This window comes from Taudactylus pleione, unplaced genomic scaffold, assembly GCF_031769625.1.
Source record: "Taudactylus pleione unplaced genomic scaffold, aTauple2 ptg000377l, whole genome shotgun sequence".
Classification (NCBI taxonomy): Eukaryota; Metazoa; Chordata; class Amphibia; order Anura; family Myobatrachidae; genus Taudactylus; species Taudactylus pleione.
Window position 1 is genome coordinate 8,344,523 of NW_028284778.1, and position 19,263 is coordinate 8,363,785.

A 19,263-nucleotide genomic window follows, 5' to 3' on the forward strand; every position below is an offset into this window, starting at 1 on the left:
TTTTGGCCCCTTAAAAAGTGGGAGACACATATAGAAACCGTTGTAATTCCTACACCGTTCACCTGATTTGGATGTAATTACCCTCAAATTAAATCTGAAAGTCTGCAGTTAAAGCACATCTTGTTTTTTCATTTCAAAGCCATTGTGGTGGTGAATAGAGGCCAAAATATGAAAATTCTGTCAATGTCCCAATATTTATGCACCTGACTGTAGATGTGGGAATACAGGAGGCAGTATATAGATGTAGGGATAAAGATGTAGCTATATAGGAGGCTGTATATAGATGTGGTAATACAGGAGGCAGTATATAGATGTAGGGATAAAGATGTAGCTATATAGGAGGATGTATATAGATGTGGTAATATAGGAGGCTGAATATAGATGTAGGAATACAGGTGGCTGTACATTTATGTATGGATACATGTGGCTGTATTCAGAGGTAGGAAGATGTATATAGATGAAATTATATATATATATATATGTATATGTAGGGGTATAGGAGGCAGTAGATATATGGGAGGCAGTTTATAAATGTAGGGATATAGGAGGCTGTATATAGATGTAAGGATATATATAGATGTAGGGATACAGGAAGCTGTATAAAGATGTAGCTATGTAGGAGGCTGTATAAAGAAGTAGGGATATATGAGGCAGTGTATAGATGTAGGGATATAGATTTAGGGATACAGGAGTCTGTACACAGATTTAGGGAAACAGGAGGATGAATATATATGTAGGGATATAGGAAGCTGTATATAGATGTAAGGATATAGGATGTATACAAATGTAGGGATATAGGAGGCTGTATGTAGATTTAGGGAAATAGGAGGCTGTATATAGAAGTAGGGATACAGGAGGCTGTATAAAGTAGGGATATAAGAGGATGTATATAGATGTAGGGATACAGGAGGATGTATATAGATGTAGGGATACAGGAAGCTGTATAAAGATGTAACTATGTAGGAGGCTGTATATAGAAGTAGGGATATAAGAGGCAGTGTATAGATGTAGGGATATAGATTTAAGGATACAGGAGTCTGTACATAGATGTAGGGATAAAGGAGGATGTATATAGATGTAAGGATATAGGATGTATACAAATGTAGGGATATAGGAGTCTGTACATAGATGTAGGTATACGGGAGGATATATATTGATGTAAGGATATAGGATGTATACAGATGTAGGGATATAGGAGGCTGTATATAGATGTAGGGATATAGGAGGATGTATATAGATGTAGGGATACATGATGGATCTAGATGTAGAAATACAGGATGTTTATAGATGTAGGGAAATAAGGGACTGTACATAGCATAAAGCTTATGGAGACTGTAACATATAATATATACATATAATAATAACCAGACACAGACACAACCCAACAATATATCCAGTCTCCTGGTTACGTCACTTCCGACCCATGGATTCACCCTAACGCCGGATATCAGATCTATTGCAGACAGTCTACACGAAAATGGCCGCCCGGTATCTTTAAAACCCTGATTACTGAGCTATATCTCTATCTATAGATTTCAATTACGGACAGATCCCCCTCAGTAATTATACCTTATGACGTTATCTTCTCAGATCATGTGACCACTTTTATCTTCCATCCAATGATCACCATTCTCCAGTGTCTCCTCCTGAGTTATTGCACAGCGACCTCCGGCCTGGGCGCTCCGGATTCTGCATCACTTATTGCTAGTTCCCAGCACCGGGAGTTTCTTCTCACTCTCAGCTTCCCGGTCACTGATGCGCGGAGAGATTATCACACAGGAGACTGCATTGTGTCTGGCTGCCGGTAATGGTGTCACTTATTACACAGGGGGAGCAGAATGTGATGTCCTGTTATTATTATTATTATACAGGAGGAGCAGCCTGCGGTGTCCTGTTATTAGTATACAGGGGGAGCAGCCTGTGGTGTCCTGTTATTAGTATTTTACAGGGGGAACAGCCTGTGGTGTCCTGTTATTATACAGGGGGAGCAGCCTGTGGTATCCTGTTAGTATTATTATACAGGGGGAGCAGCCTGTGGTATCCTGTTAGTATTATTATACAGGGGGAGCAGCCTGTGGTATTCTGTTAGTATTATTATACAGGGGGAGCAGCCTGTGGTGTCCTGTTATTAGTATTATACAGGGAGAACAGCCTGTGGTGTCCTGTTATTATTATGCTGGGGAGCAGCCTGTGTTGTATTATTATTATTATACAGGGGGAGCAGTCTTGTGGTGTCATGTTATTAGTATTGTACAGGGAGAACAGCTTGTGGTGTCCTGTTATTATTATGCTGGGGAGCAGCCTGTGTTGTATTATTATTATACAGGGGGAGCAGTCTTGTGGTGTCATGTTATTGTACAGGGGGAGCAGTCTCTGGTGTCCTGTTATATTATACAGAAGGAGCAGCCTGTAATGTTCTGTGTTTATAACTATAGATATAATTATTCAGAGGGAGCAGCCTTGTGCTGTCCTGTTGTTGTTATTGCTATTATTCATTTGAGCAGACTGTGGTGCCTTGTGACATTACGATGTCCACGTTGTTATAATGCAGGTGCAGCAGACTGGTTTCTTGTTAGTATCATACTGGTGCAGTACCATGGTGTCCTGTTACAATTCTGGAGGCCGCTGTTGCTGAACAGTCACTGAAAGAAATGGTAACTTTATAATGATCTGTCAGTGAAACGGATAACAGACACTAGAGGTAAAATAACGTCTCTCTATGATGAAATATAGACAGCAGTGTTCTCCCCAGAAAATTTTTCCTTCCAGATGGCATCAAGAAGTAGCCGGGTGGGGGCCTTCACAATAATAAAATGTTTAAAACCCTGACCTTATAATGATTTAAACTTGAAATAACATTTTATATATTAATTCTCCTCTTCTTCTTAGAGGCCCAGTCGTCTGATTATGAAAGAGCTGCAAAGTCTGTAGGACCTGGTCCTTTTTATACAGCTCCCAGATACTGTCCCCACTTGTAGGCTCCCAAAGTGCCGGGTGGTGCACCCGCAAAAAACAGCCTGGGGAGAACACTGGACAGAGCTGGGGAAAGATGTGTGAGAAAGACACAGACAAGCCATGTAACAAAGGGCTGCACTCCCTGAACTGAGGGTGTCCTGTTATACTAAGCTATAGAGACTCTCTTAGAGACAGACAGTGGTGTAACGCAGATCCTCAGAGTGTCACTGATTATCCCCCACCCTGTGCTACATACACATGGCCGGCAGGGTTATGAGACCTACATCTGAGAGCAGTGTAAGGGCAACTGTGTCTTATAGCATGGCAGGTCAAGCTGTGACTTAAGATTCCACTACACCTGCGGAGTTACAGATTGTCCAAGTCTGTTTAAATCCTGTTTTGCTTATCCTTTCTTTAAATTTGGCAAGGAGTTTGGAAACTGCACTGTGAGTACTGGGGGGGGGCCTATTTGGGTGACGGTTGAAATAATTTGCAATAGCACGTGTGCTTCGTTCCTTAGATAATCTCAACATGTTCTGTTAGTGCCATTGTCTTTAATGTCACCTCAGATGTGACCACATACATCAATCCTCCGTGCGCTACAAGTCGCGCCACACATAAAGCGGGAGCTCCGTGTGACTTGGTAGTGCAGGGCGTCTTTTGATGCGACTTGTTACCTTCAAATGCATCTTATTTGCACAGCGATGTGAATAGATAGCACAAGCAGCTTCTGCTGATTAAAATGATATGCAGCAAGTCTATGTTCTGTGTGCTACTGCGGGTGTATCTGCATGCGAAATGCTACGTTAGTGTCAGTGGCTGTAATACTGTAACATAGTGTTTAGCATGCAGATACCTAGTCACACGGAGCGCCAGCATTATGTGTGGCACGATTGTCTTTTTTCTTCGTGCTACTGCGGGTGTATCTGCATGCGAAGCGCTACGTTACAGTGTTACGGCCGCTGACACTGTAACGTAGCTTTTCGCGTGCAGATACACCACAGTAGCACACAGAATATAGGCATGCTGCATATCATTTTAATCAGCAGAAGCTGCTTGTGCTATCTAAATTATATGCAAGGTAAAAAGTTGCACGAAAAGACGCTCCGCGCTACCGAGTCACACCACGGCATGGCGCGACTAGAAGGACTGTTTAACGCGCAATGAGGCTAGATGTACCATCTGTACCTGCACAAGAAAACTCAATGACAACTCGAGAATTAATAAGGATACGTTAAAACGAAGACCACCTATGTTTTTCTTATGAAATTCTGCATCTGTTTGATATGTCACATGACTACTTTCCCATTGAAAAAAAATTAGAGGTGCATTAAAAATGGCCAACTTCAAGATGGCCGCCATACTTGTGACATACCCTAAAAAGAGTTCCCCCACTCCCATATCATATGTGTTGACACTGGATTCGTATTTTCTTACTAATTTCCGTTTTACAAGGGTGTTTCCACACTTATGCACACCCTGTGTGTGTGTGTGTGTGTGTGTGTGTGTGTGTGTATATATATATATATTAGGGATGTGCAGGCTCGGATAGGTTCGAGTTTGCACGTGGAGTTCGGATTTTTCCCTCCAAAAAAACGGAACTCAGAACGAGGCAAAACGTCATCTTACATGGACGAACATCATCATTCCTGGACAAAAGACCAGGAATGATGATGTTCGTCCATGTAAGATGACGTTTTGCCTCGTTCTGAGTTCCGTTTTTTTGGAGGGAAAAATCCGAACTCCACGTGCAAACTCGAACCTATCCGAGCCTGCACATCCCTAATATATATATATATATATATATATATATTTTTTTTTTTACGTACTTAATTGGAGGAGGATTGTTTATCAGAGCATAATACAGCTGTCCTTCCATTACTATAGAGATGATATCTATGCCAGACCCTACCTGATGTATGCGATAAAAGTGACAGTGGTGGCCAATAATTGCAATATATAATAAAAGAAGTGATCCAATGTAGGTGAAATATATATTTCCCTGTAGTGGTCTCCCTAGCACAGCGTGACATGCTGCAACTTGCTATATACTGTTAGATACCAGTATGTTGGCTGATTAATACTCAGGCTTTGGTTCCCTGTACTAATAGGAATGGTCACATCTTTGAATATGTTACATGTGTAAAATGCGATGTTATATAAATTATTTTAATGATTATGTTTATTCCTAGTCAATTACTCGGTGTGGATCCAGAGACATTTATTTTTAGACATCAAGTGATTGTGAGACACGTCCTGTACAAATCATGGAAAAGGACAGAAGTCACATAACTGAGAGTATACTCAATCTCACCCTGGAGATCATCTATCTACTGACTGGGGAGGTGAGGGAGTCTGAGAGTGTCACAGTGATATCACTTATAGTAATAATACAGGGACATGACTGGGGAGGTGAGGGGATCTGGGGGTGTCACACTGACATCACTTATATCTATAGTAATAATACAGGGACATGACTGGGGAGGTGAGGGGATCTGGGAGTGTCACACTGACATCACTTATATCTATAGTAATAATACAGGGACATGACTGGGGAGGTGAGAGGATCTGGGGGTGTCACACTGACATCACTTATATCTATAGTAATAATACAGGGACATGACTGGGGAGGTGAGGGGATCTGGGAGTGTCACAGTGACGTCACTATCTATAGTAATAATACAGGGACATGACTGGGGAGGTGAGGGGATCTGGGAGTGTCACAGTGACGTCACTATCTATAGTAATAATACAGGGACATGACTGGGGAGGTGAGAGGATCTGGGAGTGTCACAGTGACGTCACTATCTATAGTAATAACTGAGCAGCAGGGAGCCTGTCTTAGATATTGGTATCAGTAGTACCTGCAGTTGGGATTTATTACATTGCTTGTAGTATGTTTTCTTTCTGACAATTGAAACAAAGATGTCGGAGCTGCAGGAGAGATACTATCTACTCTACATATTCCTGTATATGGGAGATTGTTTTTGTAATATAGAGTCGTCTTGTATATCATGCAAAATGAACACCTGAATAAACGGCCCCATTTCTGTGGAGTTTAATTTACCTTTTCATTGATGTTTCCCTCATTACACAGGATTACAAAGTAGTGAAGAAGACATCCGGTGAGTGTCAGACACCCAGTAACTGTCCCTGTGTGTCAGGAGGATCGAGCAGGACCCAGAGTCTCATCACGGTGCCTCCACCTCACTCAGTGATACATGAGAGACACGATGACCAGAAGATCCTGGACCTAACCAACAAGATCATTCAGCTGCTGACTGGAGAGGTGACTGCTGGGACATTATACAGTAACACCAGGGGATGTGTCTGGGTGATGACTGGAGAGGTGACTGCTGGGAATGGGACATTATACAGTAACACCAGGGGATGTGTCTGGGTGATGACTGGAGAGGTGACTGCTGGGAATGGGACATTATACAGTAACACCAGGGGATGTGTCTGGGTGATGACTGGAGAGGTGACTGCTGGGACATTATACAGTAACACCAGGGGATGTGTCTGGGTGATGACTGGAGAGGTGACTGCTGGGAATGGGACATTATACAGTAACACCAGGGGATGTGTCTGGGTGATGACTGGAGAGGTGACTGCTGGGAATGGGACATTATACAGTGACACCAGGGGCTGTGCCTGGGTGATGATTATATTATTGTGTGTGTATGGTTCTTATAGGGTGTCTAGACCAGGCATGTCAAACATGTGGCCCGCATAAACATTTTCTGCGGCCCCAGAGTGTGGGCTCTCATTCACACCCCTGCCACGATCAGTGTTTACTTTACAGGCTGGCAACAGTGGTCTCTGAAGCGATGAGAAGCCTCTGATCGCTTCAGAGGCCAGAGTTCCCAGTGATGCAGCGCATGACGTCACCCGTTTCGCCCGAGACGAGTGGAGCCTGCGCCTGCCGCTCTGGATCTAATTAGATCCAGTCAGTGGCAGCGTCTACGCAGGACGGCGTGGACTGGAGCGGTGCCCAGCAGCTGGCATGAAGAAAGGTAAGTACTGACAAGTGAGTGGGGCCTTTTCTATACTGGGAGGGGGCACAGCATAAGGGGCATTACTGGGGGCACAGCATAAGGGGCATTACTGGGGGCACAGCATAAGGGGCACTACTAAGGGCATAACTGGGGGCACTGCATAAGGTGCACTTCTAGGGGCATTACTGGGGGCTCTGCATAAGGGGCATTACTGGGGGCACAACATAAGGGGCATTACCTGGGGCTCTGCATAAGGGGCACTACTAAGGACATTACTGGGGGCTCTGCATAAGGGACATTACTGGGGGCACTGCATAAGGGGCACTACTAGGGACATTACTGGGGGCACAAAATAAGGGGCATTACTGGGGCACTGCATAAGGGGCATTGCATAATGGCACAAATTCAGGGGGCATTGCAAAAGGGGCTTTAATACAGGGTGGAATTGCATAAGGGGCAGTACTACAGGGGGCATTGCATTGGTTTTTATTAATAATAAACCTTTCAAAATTGCAAATGAGACTTTTTTTCTTTTTTTTTTGTTACAGCCCACATACTCTCTTAGACCTCGAATATTCGGCCCGGTCGGTATTTTGAGTTTGACATGCCTGATCTAGAGTGTACCGACCTCGTAAGCAACGGAACCAGACGGGGTGCCGGCATCGGCAAGTGCATAAACACTCACCGATGCTGGCAGCGACGGCAGGGGCTCGTTAACGATGTAGCCCATCGGAGCTGCATGCAGGTCCGACAGGCGATGTCCCTAACGACGTGGGTATACACTAGACAATGTGCCCGATATGTCGTCCGAGCCGGCCGGATTAGATGACATGCGTGTAGTGTGTACCCAGCATAAGGATGTCACTGTCTATCTCTCCATGCAGGAGGGGGAGTATATAGAGGAACACAAGGGTCTGTACAAGGACGTGATGATGGAGAATAACCGGCCCCTCACATCACTGGGTAAGAGGAGACTTACAGTACAGTGGAGAGCAGCTATGGTGGGGCCACCTATATACACACATCACTGGATAATCACATAAATACAATGTACTCAGTCACTATGTGTCTCCCACAGATGGACCAAGTAACAGAGATACCCCAGAGAGATGCCCCCATCCTCATTATTCACAGGATTGTACAGAGGAGAATCACAGGACCCCACAGGAGGATCAGGTAGATGGGATTTAGGGTCTCACCAATATACCACAGTGACTGTCACTGTGGGCGGTATCGTTTCGCTCACCCCCCCCCCCTACTCTCTGAACCGGAGCTATTCAATTGATGCTCCTGACGGACGCGATCAGCTGCCGGCGCACCATGTCAGCTCGCACCTCCCAGGGGGTGTGAGTTAAAATGGGAGAAAAGTGACCTGTTTGGGCGCCCAGCACTTTGGTTGGGGGTAGAGTTTTACGCAGCTAAACCCGACCACAATGGGCGCGATCAGCATGAAAATCGCCAACAATTGAATAGCACCCCACAATCTTTCATCACTTTTGTTGAGAGATCGGGTGCGCTATAACGAATACCGCCCTATGTGTTTGATTCCCAGGTGGGAGTAATGCAATAAGAACAAGTAACTTTGCACATTGGTAAAACCATGCTGCACTGTAGGGGGGCAGATATCTAATGTGCAGAGGGATTAGATTTGGGAAGGATGTGTCCAAAATTGAGATCTAAATTGCAGTGTAAGAATGAAGCTGACAATATTTCTCTCTCAGCCATGGGGGACACTGGAGAGACCCTGGGCTATAGCTGGTGCTAATTTTGGGGACAGCTGGAGATTTTCTTTTATTTTCTTATTTTTTTTTTGTTACTGGGCTGGCTGTAGAGCTGCTGCTGAACATCGCTGCCGCCAGCTGCCCGTTACACTTACTCCACAGACAGCTGCTCTGCCCATGCAGACTCCGGACCAGACAGTATGCTGAAGCCGTGACCAAAGCCATCGGGGATCAGGTAAAGGGCTTCCTGTGGTCCATGGGAAGCCATCACTGCAGCGACACAGGTCCCTTCTTGGTGTCAGCCCACTGGAGAGGGGTGGCCCAGTGAGGGCCTGGCCCTCCACTCCCTCACCAAATCACCAGGGACACATGATGATAATGGGATGCTGTTGTACCAATGGCTGATATTCTTGGTGGTTGGCCCAGAGGGAGGAGGCTGCTTCCTGTTCTCTACACCCCCTCCCATTGACGTGCTCCCACACTGGCAGCCCCTGCCTAGGGCCTTCTCCCCTTAGGACACTGTTGCAGCTCCTTGTCTGCGGAGAGAGAGTTGGGTCTACCCTCCTATACCTCACCCAGGGCCAGATTATAGTGTTACTGCACATCTTACCACATCTTCTGGTGTTGTTGTATTAGTGTAGCAGTTTTCTATCTCTGATGTATGTGTGCGATTGAACTGTATTTTCTTCAGGGTCCATAGGGCTCCACAGGGAGACAATGGGGTGTAGGTGGGACTTGGAGGACCGAACACAAACAGCAAAGCATTTTAATCCCAGGATGCATCGGTCCTTCCCCCCCTATACCCCACCCGCAGCATGAGGGCAACTCAATTTCATTGATGTCCGGCAGGAGCTGGATTATCGTTTTAATAGTGAGGCAGCCCAAGCTTATTTTTATACTTTACTTTAATTTTTTATTTTACTACTGAGCAGCAGCGCAAGACAGTCCTTTGGACGTCTGCACTGCTGCTCCATCACCCCTTCACGGCGCCGAGACACTAGCCTTGGCTAGGTACTCCTAGCGGGGCTCTGAGGGGGACCTAGGCCCTGATTCAGAGCCGCTCGTAAGCGGCCGCTCGTTCGTTCTGACCGATGTTCGCACATCTGCGCATGCGTACGGATTGTAATACGCATGCGCGATCCAGTCAGTGCGGCTGAAAATCATTTGTTCGCTATATAGTGAAGGCCTGCTATTTTGAGTGACAGGAGGAGGCGTATGTGGGTGGTAACAGGGGAAGGTGCTTGAAAACGGGGAGTGGAATTAGAACGCAGGCGTGCTTAAAGGTCAAAACGGGCGGTTTAAGGGAGTGCATAATTAATACAGCAGCGTCATTGACCACGTCACTTGTTTTTTTTTTACTCAGAACTGCTCGCAAAATAGCGGTTGAAAAAACCAACCACAAGAATAGCGAGCAGTTCATACGCTATTCGATGTACTCGATTAATCTAATAGCGCACATGACGTATGGTGCGAGCGGCAAGGGGGCGTATTTTTCAAAATTACAACCGCAAGTTTTGCTCGCTCGTTCAGACTTAGAGGCGTGAACAGACCGCAATGAGCGAACGGTTCATTTGAATAGCCACCCCTTGTTTTTGAACGAACGACCGCAAATAGCGAGCGGCTCTGAATGAGGGCCCTAGTTCGCAAGGCTCCCCGGACCCCAGACTGCAGCCGGAACTCAAGGGGACAGGTAGGGTGGATCCACGCTTGCGGGGACCCGCGTCTAATGCACAGTCTTGCCTCCGGCCTGAGACAGACCGGAGGCGCTGATGTGGACACCGGACTCAACTAGACCACCAGGGCATTACAAGCACTGGCGCAGGGCACAATAATAGCCAGGGGACCCGGTTAATGTCAGCATAACGGAGAAGGCGCTTTCCCTGCAGCCCCTCCCACCAGCTCAGGGCGCCATTCCACATAGATATACACAAAATGTAGATTAGGGCGCTGGTCTACCTGGTGACAATAATTATTAATTAAATTGCTGCTTTCTAAAGGCTATTGCTCCCTTTCAGTAATACAAACACATTTTATGAGATCTTCATAAAAGAAAGCGCCATTCAATTAGTCAAAATAAATATTACATTTATTATAATTATAAACATTATTAAAAAAGCCAATAGTTCATAATATACAGTTCATAATATACTTCCACAACCTGATAACTAGTTTGTATTTATATAGTATCTTGCAGTTAAATACTGTCAATACATATAATAAAAAAATACATATAATAAAAAATTCCTCTCTTAACTTAATACATCAATTAGCTTTTGTTACATGAAGAAAAAAGTATAGGCAATCACTTCCAACACACAATAATAAAATAACCTGCAGATTATAATTCACTTTTCGTAATTTATTAGTTCCGGTATTTCTTGAAATGTATAGCAGGCAGCCCAAATAACAAAGCATGCTTGACTAGATACCAAGAAAATGTTGAAAAAAAGGCCTTTTGCACTTTCATGTAATCATTTGGTGATAACCGATTAGTAGTAACTTTTTCCCAATTTATTAGTTGCAGATTATTTTGCTCTATGAACTCCATACTTAATTATACAGGTACCATGAAATCTCGAGTCCGTTCCTTGTGGTAACTGTACCTAAACACAGTCCAGTCTATTTTACAGACTTTAGATTTGACCATACAAGCACTATATAGTCTCTTGGATAGTTCCTTATAATAGCTGTATAGGAACACCATCCAGATTCCCAGTGAATAAATTGGTTACTTATACCTCCTGCGACTGGTTTGTTAACCAAATCGCACAGCAGATCTGGAGATAATCACAAAGCACTTTGACTTTCCTGGGTCTGGTCACCTGTCATTGTTCAGTTTCCATCAAAGATAGGGATAGTATCAGCCAAAGATAGGGATAGTATAACACGTTTCTCCGATTATTTTAGGTCATCAGCGGCTTCCTCAGATACAGTCAGGTGTATAAATATTGGGACATTGACAGAATTTCCATATTTTGACCTCTATTCACCACCACAATGGCTTTGAAATGAAACAAACAAGATGTGCTTTAACTGCAGACTTTCAGATTTAATTTGAGGGTAATTACATCCAAATCAGGTGAACGGTGTAGGAATTACAACGGTTTCTATATGGGCCTCCCACTTTTTAAGGGGTCAAAAGTAATGGGACAAACTAAACAATTCTTAATCTAACTTTCACTTTTTAATACTTTGTTGCAAATCCTTTGCAGGCAATTACAGCCTGAAGTAGACATCACCAGACGCTGGGCTTTATCCCTGGTGATGCGCTGCCAGGCCTCTACTGCAAATGTCTTCAGTTCCTGCTTGTTCTTGGGGCATTTTCCCTTCAGTTTTGTCTTCATCAAGTGAAATGCATGCTCAATCGGATTCAGGTCAGGGGATTAACCTGGCCATTGCATAACATTCCACTTTTTAGCCTTTAAACTCTTTGGTTGCTTTTGCAGTATGCTTCGGGTCATTGTCCATCTGCACTGTGAAGCGCCGTCCAATGAGTTCTGAAGCATTTGACTGAATATGAGCATACAAGTGTTCTCGAACTGCCGAGCGACAGTGGAGAAGATCACGCTCTAAGGCAGATTTTCTCCATTTCAAATTTATGCTCTCATCCTATAGTGCTGCGCTCTCCCTCTCTAAACAGTCATACTTTAAGAACCTCATCTCCTCTCAGTCCTCTAATCCCCGGCGTCTCTTCACCACTTTCAACTCCCTCCTTTGCCCACCCCCTCCTATTCTCCCCTTCTTGCTCACTGCCCTTGACTTTGCTACCTACTTTACATCTAAAATTGATTCCATACGTCAGGACATCATATCCAACCAGTCCCCCAGCTCTCCACCTCCTCCTTTCCCAAATCACCCCTCCCCATCAACTTTACCAATTCTAACATCCTTCTTCCCTGTATCTGGAGAGGAAGTCATGGCCCTCATCTGGTCCTCCCCCTTCCACCTCCCCCCTTGATCCATACCTTCCCGCCTCCTCCGCTTCCTCTCTCTCTCTGCCTGCTCCCATCTTGCCCACCTCATTAACCTCTCCCTCTCATCAGGCACTGTTCCTTCTGTATTCAAACATGCCCTTGTCTCCCCCATTCTTAAAAAATCTACCCTTGATCCTAACATACTTTCTAACTACCGACCCATCTCTCTCCTCCCCTTTGCCTCCAAACTCCTTGAGCGGATTGTCTACAACCGCCTTACCACTTTTCTTTCCTCCCACTCCCTCCTTGACCCTTTTCAGTCTGGCTTCCGTTCTCTCCACTCCACTGAAACTGCCCTCACAAAAGTCAGCAATGACCTCCTTGCTGCCAAATCCCAAGGCCACTACTCTCTTCTCATTCTCCTTGATCTCTCTGCTGCTGAATATCCTTCACTCCCTTGGTCTACGTGAAACTGCCCTCTCCTGGCTGTCGTCCTACCTCTCTGACCGATCTTTCTCAGTTTCCTCTCACGACTCCTCTTCCCCCCCCACAGCCTCTTACAGTAGGTGTTCCCCAAGGTTCTGTTCTTGGTTCCCTCTTAATGTCCCTCTATACTTCCTCTCTAGGTGAACTCATCAGCTCTTTTGACCTCCATTATCATCTCTATGCTGATGATACTCAAATCTACCTTTCCTCCCCTGATCTCTCCCCCTCTCTTCTGACTCGTATCTCCAACTGTCTCTCTGCTATCTCTTCCTGGATGTCCCAGAGATTTCTTAAACTTAATATGTCTAAGACAGAGCTGATCATCTTCCCACCCTCCCACATCACCTCACTTCCCACTATTTCTTTATCAATTGATGGAATAACTATCTCATCTAGTCCCAAGGTGCGCTGTCTTGGAGTTATCCTGGACTCATCCTTCTCCTTCAAACCACATATCCAGAACCTTTCACAGTCCTGTCGTTTCCATCTCAAAAATATTTCTAAGATCAGACCCTATCTCAGCCAGGATGCTACTAAAACACTCATACACTCACTGGTCATCTCCAGATTGGACTATTGCAACCTCCTCCTATCTGGCCTCCCCAAATCCCATCTCTCTCCTCTCCAGTCTATCCTTAATGCTGCTGCATGGCTTATCTTCCTCTCCAAACGCTCTACATCTGCCTCCCCTCTCCTACAAGCTCTCCACTGGCTCCCCTTCCCTTTTAGAACCCAATATAAGGTTCTCACGCTCACTCACAAAGCCCTAACCCAATCTTCTCCCATATACATCTCTGATCTCATCTCCCTTCACGCTCCTCTCTGCCCTCTTCGCTCAACTAATGCACGCCGCCTTTCATGCCAGCTGATTACTTCCTCCCACTCCCAGTGCTAACGTGGCTCCAGGGCCTCCCACAGACTGCTGCTGGACACAAGGGGCCAGGTAAGCCGCGTGCAGCGCTTCGCGCTTTGCGCAGTGGAAGTAATGCAGTCTTCATGCCGCCGGTCTCTGGGGACAGACCGGCGGCGCTAGTAGCGGCGGCGGGCTCCCCCCTCTGTGGAATACCCCGCATGTCCGCTGGACCACCAGGGTGTAAGGCTGGCAGGGACACGGCGTCCCTGGGTTCCATTACTAGCAGGGGAGGCAGCCTTCCCTGCTTGAGCGGCTCCTCCCCTCAGCCCAGCGCGCCTTCTCTCAAGCGTGCTGGCGTCGCTGGGCTGTGCTCTCTCGGCCACTCCTCCTCAGAGCTCTCCGGCGGCCATCTTCCCAGGCAGCAACGCAGAGCTCCCAGGCAGGCTTCCAGTGGACCGGTCCCCCTGCGTACCTCTCCCCTGATCAGGACAGTGTTCGCAGCGCTATAGCCCTCCCAGACACTGAATCTGGGAGGTTGATTGTAGCTGAAGGTGCAGTGAGTATAACTTCTCTGCATGGTATGTGACTATTGCTAGTGCTGCTGTCTGTGCTTTTTCTACTTACTGTCAGCTTTTTACCTATCCCTTTCCTTCTCCTACGGCCCGCAGGTGCGTGGGGGAGGGGGTGTTCTTTCTGTGTACCTCACTTATATAGATCAACGTATTTGTGAGGTCCGTCACATACTATGGTGTGCTACTCAGTACCAGATTGTGGGCTGTTTGTGTTGCGTACTTGGGAGTGCGTGGGTGTTATACGCCTTACCTCGTTTCGGTGATACACGTTTATTGCAAAAAGTTTGTGTCATGTCTGATGAGGAGAATGAGCGCTCCGAGGCTCCTGTGTTGTTTTCCTGCCGTCGCTGTTCGGCAGGGGTTGACGGGCCGGATTTGTCTCAGGACGGTCTGTGCGGGCGGTGCCAGCTGGTACCTGGTCCCTCTAAACCCCCGGTGGCGCAGGATCCTCCGTGGGCGATGTTTACGCAAGTGGTGGCGTTGATCGCGGACCGGCTTGCGGTCCCGACTACGGCCCCTTCTAGGGCGTTGCCCCAGCCTACCATCCCCTGTTCCCCAGGTGTGATGCGTCTGGTGCAGTCTCCTCCCGGGTCTCAGACTGTGGGTCCTTATGCGGGTTTGCCTGTATTTGTGCAATCTCCCACGGTGCCGCAGCAGTCGATGGTGCCGTTTCAGGGGTATCCTCAAACTGTGCCCCCTCCCTGGGTGGATATCCTCTCCAGCTCTGTTCAGAGCCTGGCGGCTTCGTCATCGGCCTTTCAATCTATGTTGCACAGTGATTTGCCCCCACGGGCGTCCAAACGACCCGTTCCGGCTTCACTGGCGGCTCAGTTTACGGACACGGGCGTGTCTTCGGATGACTGGGAGATCCATGAAGACTCTGACTCGGATGCCGGGGCACAGGAGGTGGAGGCTAAGTCCTCCATTAATGTGCCGGCATTGGTTAGGGCGGTGCGGGCCATCCTTCATATTGAGGAGGATGCGCCGGCTGCCAGGTCAAAGTACCCTAACTTTAAAAAGGCCAAGGTAACTTTGACGGTTTTTCCCCTGTCTGACCAGTTAACGGATCATATGGCGGAGGCCTGGCAGTTGCCCAGCAAGAGATTCCAACCGCAGAAACGTTTGGCTTCAAACTATCCGTTTCCTGAGGCTCATTGCAAGAAGTGGGAAACTCCGCCTGCGGTGGATTCCCACGTTACCCGCTTAATTAAAAGCGCTACGCTGCCTTTGCCGTCTATCTCCTCCCTGAAAGATCCTACGGACAGGAAAGTGGAGACTTGTTTAAAGTCTATCTACTCTCTCTCGGGAGCGGTGGCCCGTCCGTCCATGGCCATCTCTTGGGTGGATAAGGCCATCGAGAGCTGGGCCAACGCTTTGGAGGATACCTTTCCGGAAGATGCTCCGGAGATCCAGAGAGCGTTGATAGGACAGATGAGGGATGCGGCTTCCTACATTGGGGAAGCTTCGTTAGATGTGAGCCTGCTGACCTCTCGGGTGTCGGCTGCAGCTGTGTCGGCGCGTCGGTCCTTGTGGCTGAGGTCTTGGAGAGCTGACGCGGACTCCAAAAAGGGCCTGGAGGCCTTACCTTTTAATGGGGAGTTGCTTTTTGGTCCAGACTTAGCCAGCGTATCCACAATTTTGTCCAAGTCAGCCTTCCTCCCTTCGGCTTCTGCACCTACCAAGGTACGGAGCTCTGCCTTTCGGTCCTTTCGGGTTCAGGGCAAGGCAAAAGGTCAGTCCTTCCCGAGGCAGTCGGCGACCAAGGCCGCTTCTAAGCCCAAGAAGCAGGCCTGGAGTGCCAGGCGCCCTTCTTCCAAGCAGGAGGATAAACCTTCTGCCTGATGGGACGGGCCTCCCTCTGGGGGACCCCAGAGAGGGAGGCCGACTTCTTCTATTTGCCCAGTGCTGACACAATACCACCACGGATTCCTGGGTTCGAGAAGTGGTCTCCCAGGGGTACGCCCTGTCTTTTCGGCACAGACCGCCCCACCAGTTTTTCTGCACGAGTCCTTCTCAGGATACGACCAAGACTTTACAGATTCAGGAAGCTATAGCGTCCTTGCTGAAAGCAGGGGTCATTGTTCCCGTTCCTCAATTACAACGAGGGACGGGGTACTATTCTTCTCTGTTTCTGGTGCAGAAACCCAATGGTTCTCATCGCCCTATCCTCAACTTGAAGTCTCTGAACAAATTCCTCAGAGTTCCCAAGTTCAGGATGGAAACGTTACGTTCCATCATTCTGGCGATGGAACCGAGGGATTACATGGTGTCCCTGGATATCCAGGAGGCCTACCTCCATGTTCCGATAGCACCTTTGCACCAGCGGTATCTGAGGTTCGCTATCCTTCAACATCATTTTCAGTTCCGGCCGCTACCCTTTGGCCTCTCCACGGCACCGAGGGTGTTCACGAAGATTATGGCGGTCATGGCCGCACATCTTCGGAACCAGAATGTATGGCTGCTGCCATATCTGGACGACCTCCTGTTGCTGGCGAGCTCCCCGGAGGTACTGCTTCAACATCTCCACCTGACGATCGCTTGCCTGCAAGCGCACAGGTGGCTGATAAATTGGAGAAAGTCCTCCCTGATTCCATCACAGCGGATGGTTCATTTGGGAGCCCTGCTGGATTCTCGACAGCAACGGATTTTCCTGACTCCGGAGAAGGTCTCCTCCCTGCAGCTGCGGATACACAGTTGCCTGAGTAGTTGCCGCCTGTCGGTCCATTCGGCTATGAGAGTTCTGGGGTCCATGGTGTAGACATTCGACATGGTGGAATTTGCCCAGTTCCATTCCCGGCCCCTGCAGGGGCTGATTCTATCGGAATGGAACGGGTTACCTCCCCGGATCCGCTCTCAGATGCTGGTGTTGTCCCCGGAGGTTCGGCAGTCTTTGGCTTGGTGGCTTCAGACAGCGCATCTGGTCGAGGGGCGCCCCTTTTGGATCCCGGACTGGGTCCTGCTCACGACGGATGCCAGTCTCCGGGGTTGGGGGGCAGTGACCGGCTCGTTATCTCTTCAGGGTCGTTGGTCCGCGGAAGAAGCACTTCTCCCCATCAACATCCTGGAACTGCGGGCAGTATACAGGGCCCTGCAGTCGTCCGGCCCCGCTCTTCACGGAAGGGCGGTTCTGGTGCAGTCCGACAATGCCACCACGGTGGCGTACATCAACCACCAAGGAGGAACTCGCAGTCTGGCAGCGATGTCGGAGGTGTCTCGCATTCTTGCTTGGGCGGAGTGTCACATTCCAGCGATCTCGGCAGTCTTCATTCCCGGAGTCCTCAATTGGGAAGCGGACTTCCTCAGCCGTCACGACGTGCATCCCGGGGAATGGTCGCTTCACCCAGAGGTGTTTCAGTTACTCGTGGACAGGTGGGGGCTGCCGGAGCTGGACTTGATGGCCTCCCGTCACAATCACAAGTTGCCCGTTTACGGGTCAAGGACAAGAGACGCAGGCGCCTGTCTGGTAGACGCATTGTCGGTGAAATGGACGTTTCACCTGGCGTATCTGTTTCCTCTGATATCCCTGCTTCCTCGGGTTCTGCGGAAATTCAAGCAGGACGGCGGCACGCTCGTGCTGGTAGCTCCGGCGTGGCCCAGACGTCCTTGGTACTCCGATCTGAGGTGCCTCTCCATCGACGCTCCGTACCTTCTCCCTCAGCGTCGGGACCTGTTGTCTCAAGGGCCCTGCCTTTACCCGGATCTGGGTCGGCTGTCTTTGACGGCGTGGCTCTTGAGACAGCCGTCTTGAGGTCTAGGGGTTTCTCCAGTTCGGTCATTGGTACCATGCTTAGGGCACGCAAGCCTGCTTCCGCGCGGATTTACCACAGGGTGTGGCGCACTTATTTTCAGTGGTGTGAATCCAGAAACTATGATCCGCAGGTGTTCCAGGTTTCCAGAATCTTGGAGTTTCTTCAATCGGGTTTGGACCTCGGCTTACGCCTGGCCTCTCTGAAGGTTCATGTGTCTGCTTTGTCCGTGTGGTTTCAGCGACGGATTGCTACACTGCCAGATGTTCACACCTTTTTCCAGGGTGTTCTTAGGATCCAGCCTCCCTTCGTGCCTCCGGTGGCTCCTTGGGACTTGGCGGTGGTACTAAGGGTCTTGCAGGGTCCTCCTTTTTGAGCCGCTTGAGTCGGTGGAACTCAAGTGCCTGACGTTTAAGACTGCTTTTCTCCTGGCAATTGCTTCTGCCAGGAGGGTGTCAGAATTGGGGGCGCTTTCCTGTCACCCTCCTTTTCTGATTTTTCACCAGGACAGAGCGGTGCTCCGCACTCGTCCTGAGTTTTTGCCCAAAGTGGTCTCGAAGTTCCACATTAATCAGGAACTTGTTGTGCCAGCTTTTCAGTCACCTGATCTTTCAGCTGGTGAGGCTTCCTTAGATGTAGTCCGGGCACTTAGAATCTATGTGGACCGGACTGCTTCGATTAAGAAGTCGGATTCATTGTTTGTCCTCTTCGATTTTCACAAGAGGGGTTGGCCTGCCTACAAGCAGACGTTAGCCCGTTGGCTTCGTTCAGTTATTTGTGAGGCTTATGCACAGGAGGGTTTACCTGTGCCAGCCTCTGTTAAGGCTCATTCCACTCGTTCTGTGGGTCCCTCTTGGGCTGCTAGACGTGGCGCCTCCGCTGTTCAGCTGTGTAAGGCGGCCACTTGGTCTTCAATTCAAACGTATTTGAGGTTCTATGCGTTTGACACCTTCGCCTCTCAGGATGCATCCTTCGGGCGCCGGGTGCTCCTTTCAGCACAGGAGCGTCCCCGCCCTTA

The 19,263-nt window shown here is 48.3% G+C and overlaps 1 protein-coding gene across 1 annotated transcript in view; it reads left to right on the forward strand.

Annotated features, from left to right (window-relative positions):
* LOC148508124 (uncharacterized) overlaps positions 1 to 19,263 on the forward strand; it is a 100,233-nt gene that overhangs the window by 67,356 nt on the left and 13,614 nt on the right. The window contains exons 7-10 of the mRNA XM_088445076.1: positions 5,187 to 5,300; positions 6,053 to 6,244; positions 7,838 to 7,916; positions 8,032 to 8,129. Coding sequence (XP_088301202.1) covers positions 5,187 to 5,300; positions 6,053 to 6,244; positions 7,838 to 7,916; positions 8,032 to 8,129 — 483 coding nt within the window. The remainder of the gene's footprint in view (positions 1 to 5,186; positions 5,301 to 6,052; positions 6,245 to 7,837; positions 7,917 to 8,031; positions 8,130 to 19,263) is intronic.